The sequence below is a fragment of the Perissodus microlepis genome, chromosome 16 (genome assembly GCF_051167445.1).
Source record: "Perissodus microlepis isolate ML-2025 ecotype Zambia chromosome 16, ASM5116744v1, whole genome shotgun sequence".
NCBI classification, from domain to species: Eukaryota; Metazoa; Chordata; class Actinopteri; order Cichliformes; family Cichlidae; genus Perissodus; species Perissodus microlepis.
In genome coordinates this window covers 24,346,770-24,371,869 of record NC_140476.1, presented here as the reverse complement: position 1 = coordinate 24,371,869, position 25,100 = coordinate 24,346,770, and the positions used below count along the sequence as shown (strand labels likewise).

At 40.0% G+C, this 25,100-nt stretch overlaps 1 protein-coding gene across 2 annotated transcripts in view; it reads right to left on the bottom strand.

The window, feature by feature from the left end:
- Nucleotides 1–20,769: 20,769 nt before the first annotated feature.
- Nucleotides 20,770–25,100, bottom strand: part of satb2 (SATB homeobox 2) — a 50,631-nt gene continuing 46,300 nt past the window's right edge. The window contains exons 13-14 of one of the 2 annotated variants that reach the window (XM_084907967.1): nucleotides 23,867–24,070; nucleotides 20,770–23,769 (exon numbers count right to left, since the gene is read on the bottom strand). In XM_084907967.1, the coding sequence (XP_084764093.1) occupies nucleotides 23,275–23,769; nucleotides 23,867–24,070 (699 nt within the window). In that variant the 3' untranslated portion in view covers nucleotides 20,770–23,274. The remainder of the gene's footprint in view (nucleotides 23,770–23,866; nucleotides 24,071–25,100) is intronic. The other variant, XM_084907968.1, reaches the window with a different exon arrangement.

Below are 25,100 nucleotides of genomic sequence, written 5' to 3'. Positions count from 1 at the left end.
AAACTAAAAACTACCAAAAATATATTTACGTTAACTGAAAAATATACTAGAATTTATTTTTTGGAAATGACTAACTTAGAAAACAACCTTAAAAAGATTAAAAATGTGCAAAAACACATCAAGGTTGAGGAATCGAATATATTTATTTAGACTAGGATGTTGATGTTGACAGTGAACCAGCTGCCTACAGAAAGCGTTGAAATTTTATTGAAAGTGCCAAAAATAATAATAACAAAAATCATTATGACAGTAACACCAACAAAAATAATAACAATAACATACTAGCAATACTGTATTAATACTAACTGAACTGCAAAACAGTAACAGGGAGAGATTAGCTTCCCAAACCCTGAGTAATGTTGGAAATAATTTGTTCTTTATGTTTTTTAGACAGAAAAAAACAAAACAAGTTTCTCGTTTCTGGACTTCCACTACCCTGGGTGGCTGAATATGAGCCAGGTTTCAGTAATTAGGTTTCGAGGTTTCAAACAATTAAGACGATGGATGGCTGATAAAATAACAACTTTTAACTGTGCAAATAAACTACAGTTTTCACACTACTGTACTTTCATCAGAGTCAAAGGGAACAACGATAAAACACATCAAAATCTATGATATGATGCTGTAAAGCTAACTATCAAGAGTGACATGACTATTTAACCATAACACTTGACTTTTACCGATAAACAGATATGATGATGAGGGTAGGCTTGGCTCAGGTTGTGGGAGTCTCAAAATCCAATTAAAAAAAACTGAGCTGCTAATGTTACCTTGCACCCTGATGTAGTGCCTTCCAGAGGCAAATTTACAGGTGATTTTGTATGACTACATGGTGGTAAGTAATTATTGTGAGGTCTTTATTTCTAACAGTTTTACTTTGAAGTAAAAGTACAAAAACTTTGCATCATAATGCCCGTTCATGTCATAAGGAAATGACAGTCATTTTATCTCTTTGCGTCAGTTCCATAAACGCTGCACCATTATGACGTACATTATCTTTTGAACATGGTCTTACTAAAAAAGCGCACTGTCTTACCTTTCATGGTTTTGTATCTCTTCTGAATCACTTTCATTCTTTAAATGTTTGTCTTTTGGCCCATCTGTCTTTCTCTCTCTCTCCCTCAACAGGAAAACTCTTCACCCTTCCTGCTGTTTTCACTGTCCACCTCCTCCCTCACTTCCTCCCCCCTTCTATCCCAGCCTTCATCTCTCCCCAGACCCTGGCGTTCTCCCCTGGCTCCTCTGGGGAGGGCAGTAATAATTATTATGTAAATAAATACGCCTGCTGTAATCACATTCGTGCCACTGATCCAATTAGAGAGCTGATAGTAGGCGGCTGATTGCGCGGACTGGCGGCTGATGGTCAGGGCCTGTGTGCCTGTCTGACTGGCCGACCAAGGTAGCTGGGGGAGCGTGCATTAGCGAGCTAGCTGACTAGCGTAATGAAAGCTGTTTGGTGCCGTGCTGTATGCAGTCATGTACTCTAAATAATGCTCTTTGACCAGGACCCTGCATGTCTGCCAGCCTTGCAGTCTGCTCGCTGCGCTGTCTGTCACTGAGGTGTGCTCTGTGTGTGTGTGTGTGTGTTGGTCTGTATTTCTGCTATCACCATCTCTGGCTCTGGATCACTTTCACCATGCATCAGCTTATCACCAATTACTGTCTTGTTGTGATTCTCATCAGCTTAATGATGCTCCACAGAGACCATCATCAGCGGGGCTCTATCGGCCTCACCCCTCGCTCTACAGCTATACTCGACTGTGTCAGCTCAGGATTCTCTTAAAGAAAGGGCTTTTTCGGGATTTTTAGGAGGGGGTGGGGCGGTGGGGGTGTTTAAAGCAAATCAGGGCCCTTACAGGAAACTGTAATATTCAAACAGAAATAAATACAATGTAAAAATGTAAAAGTGCTTTTACAGTTTACAGCGGTTACACTGCACATGAGCCTGAAAATAGTTTTGGTAATGGTTTTGTGTCAAATAGCTGCTTTACAAAGTCACAAAACAAATATTTAGATGCTTTGAAATTCATATTTCTGAGAATCTTATATAGTGGAGTTTAAATAAGCAAGAAATTAAAATTTAATAAAAAATTAAAGTGTTTCAGTAAAGCCGTTATCATGGTTCTGGTTTTTGATGTTCTTGTTTTGATTTCTGCTTTTGTTGTGATTTCGAATTTTTAGTTCTGTCTCATCTTTATTATTCTAGTGATGAATTTGAGATTTTGTGATCTTCCGGTTCATGTCTTTTTTTAAATTATTCTTTAATGTAGTCTTGTTACGTTCTTGGGATGACTTCAGATGCAGAGCAATTAGTCAACACAGACTGGAAATTGACCATTCGTGTTTCTGGTTTGTGTCTTCTTGCTATCCTCATCTGCTTTGTACAGCTTGGTGAAGCTCCCATCAAAAGTGAACCCAACACTGTTTCAAGTGATATGAAGTAAAAGAGTTAGTTCTTTCAGTGTTCTGACTGTGTGCGATCAGCTCTGGCAGCCATGCACTCGGCTGCACCCACCTGGAGTGAGTCGTCTGTTTGCCTCTGTCCTCTCTGTGTTTCTGTGTTAATGCCCTTTGTGTTCCCTGTGCTAGTGATCTTGTCTTTGCTCATTCTTTTTTAGGATCATGTGTTTGGGTCCTCTCCTCATCACACTCCGTGACAGTAATTGAGTAAAAATGTATGTCTTCATCTAAAATAAATTTTAAAAAATTAAAACAGATTAAAAAAAACTAAAGAAGTCTTAAAAAGCTGAGTGTCATCTGCATATAAAAAGATGCAATGGCCAAAGCTATAAATTTAAATTATAGCAGAGAAGGGCCTAATAGCATATATAGTTCTTACTGCTCTTCTTTTGCTTATCATAAATGTGGCCTGGCAATTTTAAAGACTCTTTATTGTTTGGGTGGTGGAGCTTTTTAGTTTTCCATTGCCATTAAAATATGAAGGCTCCGGTTTCCCTTTGGTGTATGTTTACTTCACTACACAATACAGCACATAGCACAGGGGATGGTTTCTGATTCTAGAGGTCTTTAAATTTCTAATTTTTGGATTTCCCTCATGTGCCAAACTGCTACTTGAGTGCTTTTTGGGGGTAAAGGCAGCAGGAAAAACGGGCAAGCGGTCTGAGTATGATAACTCTTTACATTAACGGATACCACAATCCGGGAGCATGGATATGAAAAATGTGAGCCCTGTAGTGGTATCATCATGCTGCCAACCACGCTTTCCAAGGGTGTGTGAACAGAAGAGTGGTTAAAAGAGGGGGGCATCAGTTCTAACCTCAGCATTTGCCCAGGGGCTGCAGTCCCACCACCATGTGTCAGCTGAGTAGACTACTGTTAATGTTGGGAAGTAATATATGGGTCCCAGTGCTAACTCCCTGCCTTTTACATCTCAATCAGGTCACTCTAGTTTATTTATATATTGTCAAGGGGCAGGGGGGAGGGAGCATGGGGTCTAAGAGATGAATGTGGCAGGTTTTTTTTTTTGCTCTCCCCCTTGCTCTCTATTTAGTTAGCAAAAAGCTTTTATAATGAATTTGAAAGGCGGCACAGATCCAAGCATTTGAAATTCCCAGAGCACTGCTAAGTGAAATACGGAGGGTGGCTGCAGTGGGGGCAGAGAGCGAACGAGGGAGGCCAAAAACATTGTGTGCATTAACTGAAAATGTTCAGTGGAATTAAAACAATTTAAAAAATTTTCCCATGCTGTTTTCTTTCCACATTTCTTCATTAGTGCTCTGCCTCTCCCTCTCTCCTTCCTCCCCTGGGTTCCCTCTACTTTTTGCTCTTACCCAGTTGGTCGCACGCTATTAAACAAACAGTCCTAATATTTTGAGCTGGCTGGCAGTTTGAATTTCATCTTGCCGACGCATCTTGTTTCTCTCAAACCCTGACTGTTTTGACATGCGCCCCGATTAAATTATAAACAAGCAGGCCTCCTGATGGTGATGCTGGAGCCACTAATTTCCCTAATTGTTTGCAGTTGTCTGGGAGGCAAGGCTAGGAGGCCCGGGCCTGATCCCACTGACTGGCACAGCCCAGTTAAAGGAAAGAGTGGGAGGGAGTAAGAGAAGGAGAAATGCAGGAAGACTAAGGGAGGAGAGTAAAAGAGCGAACGGGTGAGTAGGAAGATAAGATAAAACAGAGTGGGTGTACCCCGAGAGAAAAAAAAGGAAAACAGAAATAAGAGTGGATGTGTAGCTGGGACATGCTTGGTTGGTTTACTCAGCAGCATTCAAGGAGTATTAAGACCATTGATGTGGCACTATGCAAACCTTTTCCTAGCCAAAACAGATTTTCCTCATGGAAACAGAGGCATCTATAAAAGTGTTGAGGTTTAAACAGAGGTTTAATATTTGTAAAACGTACCCTGAATTCAAATTATTATGATAGCAGCACAATGTGAAATCTAAGGGCCATGCTGGAACCTGCAGGTGGGACCAGCAAGGAAACAATAATGAGATGTGGTGATATGCAGTTCTCCTAATACATCCAAGACTGCGCACTGTTCAGAGAATTGGACAGATTAATAAATAAATTATCAGCAGGATAATAAACTGTGTATTTGTAAAGTAAAACTGCATCATCACCATACAATGAACTATGGAAATAATAAAATGTTTTCCCTTTCTTTGCCTTCCCTCCTCACCTTTTAGCTTATTCTAAATGTCACATATGGCCAAGTTCCAGCAGTCATAACACATCACTCCAGCCCATGATATCATCTGGCCTTCCAGTCTGCAGTCTTTTCCAGATCCAGACAAGTAGAGCTGCACTCTAGAGCAAGTCTGATGTGTGACATAATGACTCATTCTCATTCACACTTTGGTAAACGCATGTGGCTTTTGGAAGATTCTCGATCCTCTCTGTGAAACTGCACTGGTATGCTTCTTCTGGTTTTATTTCTGGGGCAGTCATTCCAGTAAAATGAGCTACATGTTAACAGTGTCAAACACATAAACAACGTGAGAGGAAATCTGTGGATTGCATGTGTGTGTTTGTATGTGTCCTGCTCCAGATGGGAGTGGATGAAAGACTTCTGAGCAGAGCTGTGAATGTTATCTATGCTGGCATCAACAGACAGGCATCGTTACCTAGCAGACAGGGGTGCAGTCATATCGCCACTGCCATCACCCAATCACTGATATCGCCAGTGTGTGGATGCACGTTTATGTGTACACGTGTCCAGTGAAGCCTAATTTAGCGTGTCAGCAGAGATGGCTGGTATTGTTCCCGAGCAGGTGAGCTAATACACCTCTGTTACGCAGATTTGAGACCTGAGATGCAACACGTACACAAAGCCAAATTTCTTATGGTAGAGAAAATGGAAAGAGCTGGCGGGATACAAACTGGACTAGACATAAGTTGCAGGTCAGAAAGTCTCAGGTTGTATTTTTAGTACCGACTGATTGATTCTGGATTTGGATAGAGCATCGTGTCAACAGATGTAGCAGTTACCGTTTTAGGGTGCAAACATTGTTATTACGTATTGTTAAGTGTAACGCTTTCCATTTAAAAAGTTCAGTGGCTTTTTTTAATCAGGATTTCGATTGCCTTTAACTTTTCGCTCATTACTGACTGAAACGTCAACTTGTTAGTCTCAATGAATATTTTTGCTTTTTGTGTTCCTCAAATGTTTTGAAGTTCCACAGGGTTCAGTGCTAGGACAAATTCTGTTTACATTATACGTTCTTCCGTTAGGCAGTAAGAAAGGTGTTCTGTGTAATAATTATTTTTTTGAGTAATGACCCCAACAGTGACCACAACAAACAGGGGAAAAACCACCAATGTGCATGTAATTCATTTGCATGAATGTAATGTTTTTAATATGCTGCTTAGAGCTGGTGGTGGCTCTCAAAGCAGAGCCAATGCATCTTACAATGCTGTGATTGCAGCCATTCCCCAACTCTCTGTGAATGGAACCATTGATCAGTGGGCTTTGATCAATGGTCATGAGAATTTGGATACTAATGATCAAGAAACTGACCTCACAGCCAATTGTTCATTCAGTGGTGCTAGCTTTAGTCATTGTGCAGAGGTACTGTTTATAAGGTTGGGGAAACTTGTAGCTGAGACTGAAAGAGTCACTTTAAAGGAGTGATGAAATGCTTCTCCAACTGAAAACGCTACATCCAGATGAACAGAATAAACTTTTGGGGATTTCCTGGATGATTGAGCATGCATCATGACACTAAAGGTGACTGAGCCTTTGCAGTTCAGACCTTATAATTGAGCATTTCCCCGTCTGAAGAGGCAGGAAAACTCTGTAGCCTGTAAAATCTCTTCTTCAAGGTATTTATGGTTTTTCGCTTTTTAAAATCTTGAATCTCAGCATTCTCATACCCAACATTCTGAGTTTGGTTGTTCAAAAATATTAGTCCAGTGTAGTCCATCAGCTATGCACAGTGCAGTATGTGTGTTGATTGAAATGGCAAATAAAATAATTTGATAGTCTTGAATAAACTATATAAGAAAATAATACAAAATAAAATGCTCTGAAATGCAATAATGCCTTATAATATTAATAATAGCAATAATAATGATGATATAAAGTAACAGTTATAGTAGTGTCATTACAATGCATAAGTAGCAAAAATAGATGAAAGAATAAATCAATCGATTAAGTAAACAAATAAGTAAATGGTTAGGGAAGGGAATGGGTGATTTTTTAAAAATTATAATTTCTCTTTTAACCACTTGTAAGTGTCGCCCTTAGAGCAAGCCACCACAGGTGCGGAGGGTGCAGATACCCCAGGGCACGCCCCATTCACCCCCCCAGTCCAGAGGCACCTATTCAACCCATACCAGCCAACACTGACATGTCTGCCTTGTTGTTATATTAAAAGCTTGTTATACTTTTGGTGGCCCTAACCTTAGTGATGCATTAAAAGGACTTCATAAATCATGCTCATACTATCCTTTTATGTGTATTACAGTTTTTTATGTTATTTTTTTCCTTCTTTAATCCTTTGTTTTATTCTTTGTTTCCTAATGTGTGCATTAAAAGACAATGTTATTATTATCATCAATAATAACAACAACAACAACAATGATAAATACCATGTAAGTGCAACTGTTAGAAGTTTGTCTGTGTGTGTGTGTGTGTGTGTGTGTGTGTGTGTGTGTGTGTGTACCTTTTTGTTTGCATGCTTAGTTAGGCAGTTGTCTATTATTTGTAGTTAGTATCCAGAAACTGATTTAGAAGGACATATAAAATAATTAAATTCATTAAATATGATTATTTAATTAATAATAAATAAAATTAAAAGACCAATAGAAGATAAATAAATATGTGACACATTCATTTTTGGGGTTTTTTTTTCAGAATGTGCGCACCACAGCCTCCAGGTGTTACATTGTTACATTCAGTTTAAATAACTCTAAAAGTGAGAAGGTTTCTCTAGATGTTAACATGCAACAATTTCTTTGATTTCCAGTGAAACAAGAGAAACAAGGAGTGGATTTATGTATTTATTTGGAGATTTTCTACTTCAGTGTGATTGCCAAGCAAACAAAGGGTTGGCAAAGCGGAGTCTGCAGCTCAAAATAGTAGAGAGTTTTTCAGGTACTGATTACATTTTTTACTTTGAGTAATGTGTAATCTGTGAATGACTTTACTGTATAAATTGTAGGTTTGTGTTACTTGTAGGGGAAAATATATATTGCAGGTTTTAATCCAGAAGTAAGAGCGGGGAGAGAAGGCCAGATCTTTTTCCCACTGTGAAGTTGCTGTTGTCATTTCCAAGGAGTTTTTAATTTAAGTTGTTCCCACGAGTTATTAGCTGAGTTAGTTTTAGATTTAATGATGGATTTCAGTTGTTAGTAGCAGAGGAACTCATCTCTCCCAACTCTATACCTCTGGGTCAGTGCACAGAATGATATAAATTGAATATGTATATAAATATATATAAATTTGAAATAGGTGTTGGAGATGAGTGATTCCCTTTGATTCCCAGGACGAATAGTGGACCTTGTTATTAAGTGCTTGAAAATCAGTTTTGTGCAAGATTAGAGTTTGTTAACAAGGTTCTAGTGATGTTTTGATGATTCTGATAACTTTCGGCCAGGCAGGCAAAAGATTTTTTCTCTTGCAGGGTTGATGGGGATATTTTAGGTTTTTTATTTTTCCAACAGAAGTGGGAAATGCATGTGTCAATAGATTTAAACCAGTTGTCTGTGCGGGCAATTGGAAACACTGAAAACAGGTAATTATGTTATGGAAGTATCTTCATTTTAACTGTGGATATACGGCCGATAAGGAAAGTGGAAGGTTTGTACAGGGCTTAAGGTCATCTTTAACCTTTTAAAGTAGTGTGGTGTAGTTAAGAATAAATTATTCTGACAGCTTGGGTGAAATATTTATATATAAATATATTATGGAAATATATTATATTTCCAGTTGTAAGAGACTGTGGAATATTTTGAGATGCAGAATCCGAATCCCTGTCAGAGAGTGCAGGGATAGTCCATTTTTCCAGTTCATGGTGTAGTCTGAGATTTTGGAAAAGTTGTTATTGATATTGACAGTTTCCTGAAGGGAATTATGTGGATCTTTTAAGGATGACAAAATATCATCTGCATACAAACTGACTTTATGTTCAATGTCTGTAACACAAATTCCTTTGATTTTATTGCTTTTCCTTATTTCTATAGCAAGTGGGTCAATGAAAGAGCAAATTCTGTCTGAACCAAAATTCAATAAGTTTGGTTCATTTATCCACGCTATTTATATATTATGTATTTAATTATAAAACTTAGTTGTATACTTTTCTCTGGTTTGGAGTATACTGAAGGAGAACTAGATTTGCTTTTAGTCACTGAAACTAATACTGTATGGTGTACAGTCTAATTGATTTTTGTTTGGTATTTAAGGTCAAGCCTTGACATTCTGAGTATGACGTATCGGCAGTTGTTGGTTGAGTTCTTTCAGCAGCAGTTACATTTCACACATCTAACTTCATGAAGAACATGAGGTGGTGGCGGGAAGTGGGAGATGTGGGCATGTGTGCTTCGATTGCTGCTCCTCGACCAAGATGGAGGGATAGACACATTTCGTTCTATAATTCGTTGATCTACTGACTTTTTAACCCAGCACCTTCATAGTCAAAGTGTGAAAATTTTCCACAAATTAACATCCCACAAAAATAATATCTGCAAATCCATCAACCCCAGCTGTGCTTTGCCATTTCTGGTAATCAGCGAAGATTAGCGTGCTACCAGCTGCCAGTATGGCAGTGGATCCATGTAATGCTTTATTGTTATATGCACTTCTCTTCACTTCTGTCCTCTCATTTTATTATAGCACATTGCAGAGAAATCCAGTGCATCCATGTGTTGTTTGTTTCTGTGTGTGCATTAACTACAGCACTGCTCTGTCAGCTGTGTAACTATTTCAGCAGGAGCCCAGCTTGTGGTGATGAATATTGAATACACTGTGTTCCCATGTTAGGTTCTGCGTTTCTAAAATATGTGATAATTCAGGAAGGAAAATTTGTGCAAGTCACATGCTGATCCTGATTTTAATTTATAGACCCAGACTTATTATTTATGTTAACAACAGTAAATATTTAAATCATCCTATTTTTGTTCTGATTGAATAGATGGAAAGCAAACATGGAGGAAGCAAATGTTCCTCCAATCTACAGAATGTTCGTTTGGGTTTATTAAGATAAACAAACAGAGAGAATAAGTGACAGTGTCCATTCAAGCAGGACATACTACTCAATAGACGACTGATACAGTTAATGCCTAATGAGAATTCACCACTAACATTTGCAAATGATAAAAAGAATAGTTACTAACTGACAGCATGATGCAACTCACAGTGTTTTAGGAGACATTGGGTGGCCGCAGGTGAGAAGGTAGAGCAGCATAGGAAGCACTTCTGCATAGAAATAGTGCTTGTATGAATGAATGACGCATTTGGATAAAGAGCTTTGAGTGCTGTTGGATGACATGATATATCCTAAATATATTAATCACCCCCTGGAGGCTGAATGCAGCACAGGTCATCACCTCCTTCCCTCTGTGTTAGTAGACCGGCTATTATCCAAACTAATACAATCAAAGAACCTCTAAATATAATTATAGCATTACGTTGTATGAGTGTTACCTGATGTGTGTGTAGTTGTTGAGGCCTGTAAAATAGTGTGAAATTTGGGGAGTTGTTGTCTTCACCCATATTTTGCATAGTGTGACTCAGACTCACTTTATTCATGTCACATCCATTCATGCTGTGTCATTTCAGCCCAGTAAAACAGCTGCATGTGAAGTTAGCTAACTCTGAGTTAATTGTTAACTTCAGTTAAATGAAATGACCACACCAGCTACTGAAGGGAACTCGAGCTTCCAGTGCTGCTATCTGTGCTCAAAATGATCACGGGAAAATTTAGTTTGAATGTATTCATTGTTTCTGTAACCCATTAGCTTGGTTGTTGACATGAGTAAAGGAGATATGCACTGACAGGTAACTACAGTGGCACTCACCATTATATTCCATAGACAAGCCACTGTATCTATATATTAGTATAGTATTCACCCCCTTTCTTCATATGTATCCTATTAGAGCGATTAGAACATGCTGTAGGTATTACAGGTACTGCACTGCAGTGGTTTGTATCATATCTATCTAATAGACTCCAATTTGTGCATGTAAATGGAGAGTCCTCTTCACACACTGAGGTTAATTATGGAGTTCCACAGGGTTCAGTGCTAGGACCAATTCTGTTTACATTATACATGCTTCCCTTAGGCAGCATCATTAGAAGACATAGCATACATTTTCACTGCTATGCAGATGACACCCAGCTCTATCTGTCCATGAAGCCAGATAACACACACCAATTAGTTAAACTGCAGGAATGTCTTAAAGACATAAAGACCTGGATGGCCGCTAACTTTCTGCTTCCTAATTCAGATAAAACTGAGGTTATTGTACTCGGCCCTGAAAATCTTAGAAATATGGTATCTAACCAGATTCATACTCTGGATGGCATTACCTTGGCCTCCAGTAACGCTGTGAGGAACCTTGGAGTCATTTTTGACCAGGACATGTCCTTCAACGCACATATTAAACAAATATGTAAGACTGCTTTCTTCCATTTGCGCAACATTTCTAAAATTAGAAATATCCTGTCTCAGAGTGACGCTGAAAAACTAGTTCATGCATTTATTACTTCCAGGCTGGACTACTGTAATTCATTATTATCAGGATGTCCAAAAAACTCACTGAAAAGCCTTCAGCTAATCCAAAATGCTGCAGCAAGAGTACTGACAGGGACTAGAAGGAGAGAACATATTTCTCCTGTTTTGGCTTCCCTTCATTGGCTTCCTGTTAAGTCCAGAATTGAATTCAAAATCCTGCTCCTCACATACAAGGTCTTAAATAATCAGGCCCCATCTTATCTTAATGACCTTGTAGTACCATATCACCCTATTAGAGCACTTCGCTCTCGCTCTGCAGGCCTACTTGTTGTTCCTAGAGTATTTAAAAGTAGAATGGGAGGCAGAGCCTTCAGTTTTCAGGCCCCTCTTCTGTGGAACCAGCTTCCAGTTTGGATTCGGGAGACAGAAACTATCTCTACTTTTAAGATTAGGCTTAAAACTTTCCTTTTTGCTAAAGCATATAGTTAGGGCTGGACCAGGTGACCCTGAATCCTCCCTTAGTTATGCTGCAATAGACGTAGGCTGCCGGGGGATTCCCATGATGCATTGAGTTTTTCCTTTCCAGTCACCTTTCTCACTCACTATGTATTAATAGACCTCTCTGCATTGAATCATATCTGTTATTAACCTCTGTCTCTCTTCCACAGCATGTCTTTTATCCTGTCTTCCTTCTCTCACCCCAACCGGTCGCAGCAGATGGCCGCCCCTCCCTGAGCCTGGTTCTGCCGGAGGTTTCTTCCTGTTAAAAGGGAGTTTTTCCTTCCCACTGTCGCCAAAGTGCTTGCTCATAGGGGGTCATATGATTGTTGGGTTTTTCTCTGTATCTATGAAGCGCCTTGAGGCGACTTTTGTTGTGATTTGGCGCTATATAAATAAAATTGAATTGAATTGAATTGAATATGTGTTACATGTTTTTAATATAACTTGAGTAGGTACAAAAACAGTTTTAAATTTATGATTTCATTTATTAAGAGAAAAAACCAAACCCATGTGACCCTGTGTAACAAAGTAACTACTTCCTTTTATTTGTATTTGGCCATTTTAGGTTTGGACTCTGGGAATAATCCCTTTTTGAGCCAGCCTCAAGTAGCTGTTTGTGCTACTGCAAGTTTTTCTGGGGGGCAAATCAAAGCTTCCCTAATTTTCAGTCCTGGAGGCTGAGGTTACACTTTCTTTGAGATTGAACGGCTTCTGAGGCAAGAGATCTGCAAATGAGAATCCACCTGAAACTGCTGGGGATGCCTGCATGAACATGACAAAGCTCTTTAGTTAAATGCATAAAGTTCACTTCCCAAGAGACGTTTACACTAATGAAGGAATGAAATAATAGTAACTGGAGCAGCCTTTACCAGAAGAAATTTCAACTTTAATGGGAAGACAGAAGATCACAGAAACCCCAGGAAAATATTGGCCTTCAGCTGCTTTGGCCACAACTGGGGAAAATGAAAGAGCTCCCATGAGAGCCAAAAGCTGATGAAGGTTCTAAAAGTGTTGAACTTGTCCAGAATCAGCTCTCCTTCAGCTAAAAACTCCCCTAAAAACACTGGTGATGAATCATCTGCCTGCAACAGTGCATCTTTGTGCAATAACCAGGCTGTAATAAAAACGAGCATGTGACTGCGATTAGTGATCAGTGCTGACTGATTTGGGTTTGGTAGGTGAGAAGTTACAGATGACAGTATAAAGACATAATATATCTGCCAGGCCTGGAAATATAAATAAATACATTCATCTATACATGTAATCACTGACATATATATATTTTATGTGCTGGAGTATCTTTAAAAAATTTAATATAGTCAAAAGATAAAGGTGATTACACATAAAGGCAAATATTTAAAGCCCCCTTTTAAACTAATTTTTGATAACCATGGCTCATAAAAGTCATAAATCCAGTATCTCATATTATTAGAATATTTCTAAAGAGTGATTAAAAAAAGGATATTCGTTAAGTATATTCTTTTATGCACTCAGAATTACTGCATTGGCTCCATGAAGGTGATGAGCTCGTGTCACTGCTGAGGCGTTACTCAGGCTTAGGTTGTGTTGATAGCGACCTGCAGCTCATCTGTGTTTTTGGGTCTGGTGTTTCTCATCTTCCTCATGACATTACCCCACAGAACCTTTGTGGAGTTCAGGCCAGGTGAATTTGCTGGCCAATCAAGCACAGTAATACCATGGTTAGCAAACCATTTAGCAGTAGTTCAGGCGCTGTGGGCAGGTGCTAAATCCTGCTGGACCAAGAAATGGACATCTCCATGAAGCTTGTCGTCAGATCCTGGTACACAGCTGCGCTGACTTTGGACCAAAAGCAGCAGCAGCAGCTGATGACATGGCATCCTAAATCAGACTGTGGAAACTTCACACTGGACTTCCTCTGTCCTTTTTGATTCTTGGATGCTGATTTCTAAATGAAATGCAACATTTTCTTTCATTTGAAAAGAGGACTTTGGCTTAAGTTTTTTCATTTCACATGAATACAGAATACACAAAATTTACCTTTTTGAATTAAATTATGTTAAAAAAAAATCACAGTATTCTGTGTGTCTGTCTATAGATAGATAGGTGCATATTGTATATATGGGCCATTTGCCATTTGAGTAACTCAACAGCTTTACTGTTCCCATCACTGCCTCATTTTAGTAGTTGTTTCATATTCTCTGTCAGGAAGCATGAGTGGCACCTGAGGTGAAGGCTGATACCTGGGGATGGCCTGAGGCTGCACTGCCCTGCACACACCTGCTTCCCCTTACCCAGCATGCCAGACCTCTAACCCACCCAGCCTCAGAGCCTGAGGGTGACCGAGTCATGCCTGGGGGAGAGGTGGAGGGTATCGGGGATGAGAGAGCTGATCTGAACTTCTATGCCTGATCTTCTACCTGAAGAGAACAAACAAGTCTACTGCTGTGGGAAACACTCGCAGCAGCTCCTCTTTAACAAACTCATATTTTATATCCTATGAATGGCGGGCACACTCTTGCCCCATCTTCTAAAAACTTAGGACTTATGACTAACATAAGTTTTGCCATTTCATGTTCTACAGTAGTTTTCCTAGCTTTGCTTCTTGCCAGGTAGCCTGCTTTTTTAGAAGAACCTTTTATTGTGGTTATTGGTGCAAAAGAGTATATTTTGAACACAACCATGATCTTTTTCTAAGTGGACCTGAGTAGTTTTACTCATATGAAACTAAGTGGAAAACTCATCCTGCAGACTTGTGGATCAAACTATAGTAGGTTATAACTCCACTACCTCACCTGCTTTTGCATAGAAGAGTTTGCTCAGTGATCTTTAGGCCAGTGACAAAAGCAGAGTGCTGCAGGGGCAACTTTCTGTAGCTGTGGTTGATGCTGTTGTTGTAAGGCAGCTCTGAAGTTAGCCGGACCCTAGTCCTCTAACAAAAAGTTAGATTGTTTCACAGACAACACACAAAATTTAGATTCTTAATTTTGATAATAAAAGTTTGTGATACTTGTTTACATGTTTTTAAAAAGCTGAATAATCTCTGCAAACACTACTTTTAAACCACTAATTTTATTTTGTGAAACAACCTGAAAACAGCCAAATAAGTCCTTTTTATTTTATATTTGAGAATCCTTGCTGGGTGAAACATGTGGTTCTCACAAATATGCATGTTGATATCTATTTTTTTAGGCAAAGCTGGTCAGTGAGAGTCCAAAGACATGCATGTTCAGTTAACTGGTGATTCCACATTGGCTGAGAGTGTTTGGAAGTCTGTATCCTGGTTCTGCCAAAGGTTTCTTCTTTTTAAAGGCGAGTTTTTCCTTCCCACTGTCGCCAAATGCTTGGGGTTGTGTGATTGGTGGGATTTCTTTCAAATATTGTGGGGTCTTTACTTTACAATATAGAGATTCTTGAGTTGATTGTTGTTGTGAATTGGCACTATATAAAAAACTGAATTGACTGGTGATCCGTTTCAAACACAACCATAGAATCATTCCAAACAATCCCAAACTCCATATCATTGCTGACTTTGGGAGGTTTAATGATAGATTAAAAAATTAAAAATTTCCAGTTTAAGATGGGATTCCTTACAGTACAGTTAAACCGCATCCTTCACAAGCATGTACTACCTTAAAAAAAGGACGTACTGCCTCCATGTACTCAGAGGAAAGTGAGTTTTCAAGTTTCCCTTGAATTGTAATCACAAACACAGCAGTTTTATAAATTAATGCTTTAAACATGTTATTTTCCCAGCTGATGCTTCAAACTAATATTGTCTTCATTATGGCGTAGCTGCTGCTGCTGTGGTGGAACAATCCTCGCTCTATGTGTATCCAGTACTTTGGTTTAAAGTGTTTAAGTAAATCCTTTGATGAATGAAATTATTACATTTGCCCTCATCTATATTTTACGCCCCAGTCCAGATTAGTTATTCCAGGGTTTCGAGAAGTGCTGAGTGCAATTTATTTTTAATCACAGCAGCTGTTAGCCTTCTCGTATTGAAGATGTTGCCTGACAAAGACCCAGATTGTAAGAGACAAATGTGACCCTACGCAACCCGCGATCATTTTTAATTCAAACAGCGTTCAGCATCTTACTGACAAAATAGCCATGTTTGAGTTTTTGTCTGCGCCTCATGCCAAATAAATCCCCTCTCTCAAACACACATCCAATCAAACAAACACAACTGCGGTTTCCAGTCGTCCTCGCTCTGTCCCAAAGCAACATCTGAAAGTATTCTGATCAGCTCGAAATGTCACAAGCCATATATTCAGCAAGAATACGATGAAAGGCTCAGCCCTGACAAGCAGTTGTTAATCTCACCGTAACATTTGGCTAATTGAATGTCTGCTGTTGTTTATTGTTTGTTTCCATGTTGCCCCTCAAGTGACTACCACCGCTGCCTTCTGTTTCTTCAGTGCATTAGTACTGATCTACAGTGTTGCCACGCCACAAACCCAGCAGCTGCCCCAACCCTCTCTGCAGCTCTACTTCAAAGCTCCCAGAGGAGATTGTTCCATGTAAAATCACATTACCCCCCCGTCTTATTCAGTTGTGTGCAGTTTGCTGTCATGGATCAAAAAACACGCTGACAAAATATTTAATAGCAGCGTGTCACAAGAAAAGCTCTTTTCCTGGGATTCTGTGGTGTGTAACAGCTGAAGGGACTACCAGGTATGACCCACACATGCTCTCTGAGTGTATCCATGCACTTCTGCTGAACGCAGCGGGAGGCCACAGGTGTGGGAGCCTATTCGGCAGAGAAACTCCCCTCAGATGCTGCAATGTGGGTAATAATAGTTAGCAGCAACAGCTGTGCCCTGTCTCCCGCCTTCACCTCTAATGCTCTCTAATCATCCCTCTATCAGGCCTAATATCCCACAGTGGTGCCCTCACAGCTGTCTGAGGGACTCTGGGTATCGAGACACCTGTCAATCTCTCTCTCTCCCTAATATGCAAAAACACACAAACAGTCAGACGCCGCAAACAAAAATATCTCATCTAAGACAAATTCATCGACCACTGGATTACACACTTGTGAAAAGCAAGCACCAGGGGTTTGAGTTAGGCATTGCTCGAGTCCTAATAATACTTACTTATCTTACACTGGGCCTCGGTGCAGCCCAGTTAATCCTCTGAAGCGAGCTTGTCTCTCTCCTTTTAAGGCAGCTTTCTTTTGACTGTCCCTCAGAAACAGAAGGTTTGAACAGGAGGTGAGTATGGGTGGGGCACAGCTGAATTTATGTCATTTAAATTTCATGTAAATTTTGTTACACATGTACAAAGTAAAATGTGACATTTAATGAAATCTGGTCAAATGAAATACGTTCAATTTGCACCAAGACAATGATTAATTATTTGAAGCATTGCTTCATGTTTATGAGGGAAAAGAATCTTGATGCTATATAAATAAAATCATTAAAATTTGATCATTTTGATAATGTTATCTTGTAGAGAAAAGTAAGTAGAAACTACTAACACATTAGGCCTGGAAGTGTCAAATGTTTTTAAAATGGGAGGTCAAATGATCATCCCCCGTTTCCCCAGATGCTTCCCAGGAGTCATCACCGTGCAGATGCATAGCTCCTATTAGCCATAAGCACACAGACTGCAGCTAGCATCTCAGAGAACCACAGACCTGTGGGTGGTCTCGCCGCGTACGTCGCTGTCTGTCTGCGACTCCGTTCCAGCCGAGCAGAGCTGACTCTCTTCCAACTTCTGACAGCCCCGCTCTTTAACACAGGAGGCTGATAAAACTGCAGCGACACCCCACAGGCTCTCGAGGAGCTTTATGATACTACATATGTGCAAGAGAGGATTTGGGCCTACTGCCGCCTGCTCCGCTCCATCACAAATCCTGGCTCCTAATGACTACCAGCTCTTTAGGACCTGAGGCAGGGGGGTTAAAGCCCACCAATTGAGCGAATAATGAGTTGAATTAGGAGATTTAAGGACGAGGTGGAAGGAGAAGGGAACGGGTGGTGCTGAATGAAAACCAGAGGTGCTTACCGCAAAGCAGAGGAAGCAGTCAGACCGTGTGTTGGATTAGAACGATGGGTACAGCAGCGGTGAGACGCGCCTGCTTCCCCAAACACCCTGACAAACACATTTTGAGATGTAATCTCCATTTTAGCACTTACCACGAGAAGAAAGAGGAGATGCAGGCCACAAATACTATTACTGGAATAAATGTCATCACTGAGAAGAAATAAAGTGGCGGAATACAGCATTTCCATTCAGATTAAGTTGCTGTCCCTTTAAAAGCCGTATTATGCATAATATTTGCATTTTGGGCTGATGGATTTTGGAGCATTAAACGGAAACCGTGTGTCTCCGTGTTTATGCCAGGCGACAAGTTTGATAAAGTTTATTTTTTTTATTCCCTAAAATATCCGCAGAGACCTCCTTACTAATACAATTCTGAGTCCAGGTTTGCTCGAAGAAGAATTGACAGGTTTGAATAACATTACCATTCAGATCGCACCGTTGGCCACTTATTAGCTTTATCTCGCATAATGTCCTGTTTTATTTAGTTTGAGTCTGATTAGTTTAAATGAAATCTCAGAACTTTGACTAGAAGGGAATGCCTTGTCAGAGCATATTTGCTTAAATTTCCTTAAACATCCATACAGCCTTTAGTAATGGTGCTTTTAAAAGTGTATTGTTTCACTATATAAACACAGGAAGCTGCATTGTCATCCACAATTTCCAGTAAATTCCACCCAAAACAGCCTCTTGGGTTGTATTTTTTTCCCCAGTCTTGGTTTTCTTTGATTGTGAACATGAACAAATGAAGCAATATTTGGTTCCTGTGGCCACATAGTTGACTCGGCCCAGCCTGCTCCCCCACCATCCTCCCTCAAGCCAAGCCCTCTTCAAGTTTATACACAATGCACAACATTGTTCAAAAGACAAAGCGCTGCAAAATGGTCTTTGAAGCCTTTGAACATCATCAAACGAGTCGTTGCAAAGTTAACTTGAGCAGCTAAACATAAACGAGTGAGTCATGCTGAAATAAAGAAATAGATGACAGGTTTCTATCTGATGGCTAATGGTCATACCAGCTTCAACAGGCAAAGGCAAACTTGAACAAAGTATCAGTGAATTCTCACATTTATGAGGCAGCTTGTTCAGATCTGTCAGAACTGTCAGCCTCCTGCAGCATAGACCAGGAAAAAAGGAGACGGGCTATTTTAAGGGGAGAGCGCAGAGACATTGGTGTACCTCAGCAGGTATAATTATCCTACAGAGGCAGAGTCACAGCGTGAGCTGATTGTCCTCAGTCAGAGAAGACAAGCTGAGTGGAAACGCTTCTGCAAGAAGACCTCGGCCCTCCAGCTCATCATCAACACTTAGGCTCCATTGTTTACTGAAGGATCCAACAGACCGACTCACACACACACACACACACACACACACGCAGACACACACACACACACGCAGACACACACACACACAGATTTGACCCAACCCCTGCTTGCAGGTTAAACACTAAGATTGTTATGCCCTGTCAGACCTCATCAGACTTGAAACTCGTTAGTGAGGCAATTTAAAGTAAATGTGCATGTATGGGTGTGTGTGTGTGTTTTCTGCTGCTATAGTTGATTGTCCTTAGGTTGCCTGACAAATGAGCTATTTTATTTTACTCATTTCTTCAAGTCAGTATTCAGGATGCCACACGGTTCCTGATTAATCAACTGCTGGTGTGAAAGCCTGTCGTGTTTGTAATGCTGCCAGTCTGAAGTCGCCTGAAGCATCTTAATGTTACAGATACACACAAAATTACAATCAATATGCCATAATAAGACACCTCAGTGTTTCTTTTTTATGTGCATTTGATGATACTAATTAGTTCATGTTAAACTTGGAAAATCTCCAAACCTACCTACAAATTATTAATAATCTATTAATCATATTTTTTTTTACAAGACTACTCGCAATTTTTTTCCTTTACTTAGTACAAAAGTTTTCTTTCAAGCTTAAGAACTTTCTATACTTTTTCCTTGACTGATGTTGACTGATTTTACATTATTTTATTTTATAGACGAGTCAAACAAATACAACTAATGAAATGAACAAAATGCTCCATAGGCGTCACTTCTTAAAAACTCCTTGGTGGATATTTTGGGTTTTTTTTGTTTATTTCATTTTTTTTATGATCTCAAATGCTTTCCAAAGCAAAGCAAATAATTTAGATTTACATAAAAACAAAAACTTTTGGGATTATCGGGACCATTGTTGTTTTGTGTTACAGCTGCTAGAGTCATGCAATGGAAATCAGTGCTTTGAGACTGCAGCATGACCAAAACGACTGCATCTGTGTGCGATAAACTTGCGATCTTGTTGCCTTTGAAATGTTTACTTTGAAGCAGCAGACCAGGTCTTTGGCCACTCACAAGTTGCCATCTTCAAAGCAACTTTGGTGCAAAATGGCAATAAGGTGGAGTCAGTCTGCTATATCTCTCCCCATGCAGTTGCAGTGGGTGAATTTGACATTATTATTACTATCTATTTAAAAAAAAAGTTACATTCACCGGCGCAGACAGCCTCAGATTGATTGCAACAAGCAGGAAATCTCTCTGCTTTTTTAAATTATATAAAAGTCTATTAAAGAGCCCGTTAAGGATAGCTAACAAGATGGCAGAGAGGACAACCTTTTTTTTTGTGACCTAATTTACATTATTTTGTGCCTTTCAGCTGCTGGACAATGCTGGAGAACAATGCTGCATCTATACTGCAATGGCTAATCTTTAGGCTAGCTGAACAGCTAGCTAAGCTTATTGTTGGTTATTTGGTGAAAGACATGATACCACTATCAACTTGTTGTACTCTGAGAGGTACTATTTTTGGATGTGGACCCCAGGAAGAATAGTTCCTGCTACAGTAACAGCTAATGGAGATCTAAATAAGAATAAAGAAAGTAATTTCACGTAAATGTTACAGGCTACAAAGTGCAGCAGCTAGCTTTTAGCTAAAGCTGTCCCTCCAAGAGAAATGAATGAGCTCGATGCTGGTCATGTTGTGGAGGGACCATTATGATCTTGTTGTGTAACACAGCAAAATCAATATAAGAGAAATATAATAATAATATTAATAACATAAATATGCACAAGACAACACTAAACCATATAATCTACACATACAGCTAATTACAAATATGTATTTGTTTTACGCTAATACAAATATATTCCACTGATTTCCTCCAAAGTTAATCCTGTAATGTGAATAAAAAGTACATTTTTGAAGTAAAGTTACACCAATGGTGGCAGCAAAATTTTTATAATATGAATGGTCATTACATTTGATAAGTTGATAATAATATTTGTGCCAGTTTAACTGAACCTAGAGAGATTAATTAATTCTACTGCTTCTTGTACATTTCTTTTTCAAACAATCTCATAAAAGAGCAAGGGAAGTAATAGTATTGGCAGTGGTCATGTTCACAGGACAGCTTCCAGCAGCTCTAATCGTGTGGCACGGCAGAGAGAAAAAATGCGAGCTGAGAGTGCTGGCAGCCTTTCTGTCTAAATTATTGTCACTCCCTCTGGCTTATTAGAAAAACCAGCCCCAGAGGCTTTACACAGACCTTTAATTGATTGGTCTAGCAAAAGGTTTAGCCCAGTGACAATCCGTGTGTCTTTATGCTCTGGGGTGTTTGAGAGGATGTATAAAATAGAAGTAAAAACAGACACTTTTTGAATTCACAAGTTTTAATTCACTTCAACACTGAACTGAACTAAGATTTCATCAGAACTGCATTTGAGTCTAACCCTGATTCCTGTCATACAGAAAAGCACAACGTAATGATATAGAGTGATTGACGTAAAAATTAAAAAGGCAGGTCGTCTTTCTGAGTGTAGCAGCCGATCGGGATAGTCAAACGAGACACTATCCATGCTCAGATATTGTTTCCAACATACTATTTACTTACACATCTGCAAGAGACACCAAACAAAGAAAGAAAAAAAAAGATATTTGCTTTCTTTTTAAATAGTCTTGTGACTGAATTTGCTTTTCACAATAAAATGAACCGATTCCACTGAGTTGTCTTAAGGAAAAAAAAATCTCCAAACTGGCTCAAACAATTAAAGTCACTCAGCAAAATAAAAGTATATCAACAACAATTTATCCCATGTCGGGTATTTACAGACATTAAAAGTGAAGAACAGAGTCAAACCTGCCACATTTCTTTAATGGCTCATAAAAGTAGATTGTCATCAACTGCAGAAAAAAGCACATTTTTACTTTCTTCTTCTTTTTCCAGCAAATTTTCTATTTATGTGAAAAAGAACTATAAAAAAAAAACAAAGAAAACTGGCATAATACGACTTGACAGGGCATTTTTTTTCACCCAATAACACTCAGTAACTGCTTCTTTTATTTTTTTTCACTCTCTCCGCTCCTCTTCTTCCTCTTCTTCCTCTTCTTGTAGGGCAGGGCACTCTTAATGTCTCTTGTTATCCAAACAACCGCCCAGTTCTGCAAACCAATATTTAAAACCATGGAAATAAAAACTAAAAATAACACGCAATGACAGCATCTCTAACCATAATAACAACAATAATAACAATAATGATAATAATAATCATGGATAAAGATAGCAATAAATAGGGTTGGTGAAGTTTAAGTGCGGGTAGGTGTGGTGGAACACAAGACTGTGGGCACCAATTAGAGAGAGGAGAGGAGGCGGGAGGGAGAGAGTGAGATGGAGAGGAAGAGTGGAAGGGGTGGACTACCACATAGAAAAAGACTGATTGTTTGCTGCTCTGTCTCTCCTTTCCTAACATTTTTTCCCTCTTGCACACGTATGTGAGGGTCCCTCCACGCCACATCCTCTTCGCTGTCCTCCTGCCAGACTGTCCACTGCTCCTCTCCACACTCAGTTTTAAACAGTTTGTCTTTTGCAGCTTTGAGCGGCGAGACAGATGGACGGGAGAAGGGGGATGAGAATACAGCACATCCACTAAATATCAGGGTCCTTGTGATCAGTAAGTGCTAGATTGGACTATTCTGGAGTGTGAGGCAGAGGCAGGGAGTATGTGTGTGTGTGTGTCGGCCTTTACCACAATGAAATAAAGCTTGAAGATGCACAGAGAGTGCTGTGTACCTGCGGTCTCAGGCAGGCAAAAGCATTAGCAACATCAGCGTGTGTCCTGAGGATTTCGTCGTTTTTGTCAAGGACCCATCCCAACATTTAAGTTCTATATGACTGTGCTCTGTCTTTAAAGAGGAGGAGCGTGGCTTTCCTGGCTGATTAGGATAAATTGGTGCGATTGTTTCGAGGTCGGAGTAGAAAAAGTATTTCCTACGAATGAAAATCTGGGGTGAATTATTTAAACGTTCCTCGGGGGAGTATTCTTTCACATTTATACAACTACTCCCGTATCACAGCACACCGATAACCTGTTTTCTTCTACTGAGGTAATTTCACTCTACAAATCTGCGTTTGGTACTGTACACAGTCTGTCTGATCATTTCAGATGTACAGTGTTTCAGCCCAATGCTGTCTTGGTTAATGTGCCTGGGTAGACGTTAACCTTCCTTTGCTGCCACCCTCCATAATTTCTTGAGTAATTCCTCACTTCCTATCACAGAACATATGTTTCTCGTGCTTCTCTCTTTATCTCTGTCCTCTCTGTTCGTCAGTCTCTACCTCTGGTAGTCAGCCTGCTCTCGAGGACTGGATGAGGAGCTCCCGGGTGCAAGAGGTCCACTAAGCCTGCCTTGCCCCTTGTCCTTGCCCTCCTCCTGAGCCGCATTGGGCCCTAAAGACAACTGGCTGGAGTTGGAGCTGGAGGATGTCGGAGGCTGGTTCAGCCCCCCACTGCTCCCACTGTTCCCCTCAGTGGGCTGGTAGATCTCCTCAGCCCCATCCTCGCTCGACTCTGGGTCCTCTGAGCCCGAAAGCAACTCCTCTTCCCTGTACTCGCTGACATCAACCCCTCCAGTGGCGGCAGCACCCTCGCCCAGGTCTTTGAGGCGGCCATGGTGCTTGACGTGATACCGCTGGTTCTGGAAGAACTTGATGATGGTGTGTTTGGGTAGGTCAAGCTGTGCGGACAAAGTATGAATAGCCTCCTGGTCTGGATACAGGCCAACATCCTGGATGAAGCTCTGCAGGATACCCAGGGCCTCTAGAGAAATCTAGAATACACACAGCCAAGTGTCAAAAACTAGATAAAGAAATGAACAAACCCACATAACAAAATGCAGAATGGGAAAACACGATAACCATCGGTACCTTGGTGCGCGATCGGGGCTTCTTGTTGCTTCCAGCACCGCCAACAGTGCCAGATGCAACACCTGTAGGTCCTCCACCCATACTCTGTGACCTCTCTTCATTCGCTGGGGCAGACAATGGTTCTTCACGCATTGGAGACAGGTGATGCTCCTTCATGGGGCCTGGGGGTGGCCTGTGAAGTGCCTGGCGAGAAAGGCAAAAGAGCTGATTAATGGGGCACAGTGACCCCTGATCAAGACTGCAGCCAGGAGCGAGAGTGCACACTATTTGATCTAAATGTATATAAATGTGTTGTATGAGCATTTATGTGACCGTGGATTTTTTGCACTTTATGCCTCACATTTGATCAGAAATACAGTTTTGCACCTGATAAGCGCTATGTTCAGTTTACAAAACCCTGTATGATACATAACATCTTATAAATCATCCAGTATACCGCCCTCCACCTGCAGTACACAGTAGCCAGGGCTGCAAGGTGAACACAGGGTGAGAACAAGTGCTCACAGTGTCACGGTCTATTAAGCTGCTCCAAGGCTGGCATTCAAACACCAATGCATCCTGGTTACCTTTGACCTAATGTGTGTAAGATTAGCTCTAGTAAAACGCCAACCACCTGTTTGCCAGGAAGTCTCTTATTTACAAACTTATGAGACCCAATCACTATTTAACCAGCAAATTCAAAGCCTCAGAGGGCAGAGGGTAGAGGGGGAATGAGGACAAAGGAGTCATCATCTGCGATTGGTGCTTAGATAAGGTCAGCAGAAAGCAGCTATTGTTGTAGTTTGATAGTAGAGGACAGGAAACACAAGGAGGAAAACTTGTGAGAGTAAATGAACAGAAACTCAACAGAAGAACATATAAGATACCAAAAAACAGCAGATAGAGATAGAGCAGAATCAAAACAATTAACTTCATTAGACTGTAACTGACACTCTATTAAACGGACACACCAACAGAACTGCTGTTACTTGATAACATAGGGAATTGGTATCATCACCATATTTATGAACAAAAGAGCTCCAGAATCGAGGAACTGAAAAACTTCATGTTATCTTTTACTTGATTAGACTTGTATTTATAACAAGTATTCAATAATCTATCAATATTTCATATACAATATACGCTGGCTCTCTTTTAGAACTTCTCTTTTAATAAAGGGGTAAACAAGAGTTTAAAAAAGCATATTCATTGTAAAATGCTTCAGCACATTAACTTAGTCACTGTAAGATCAAAG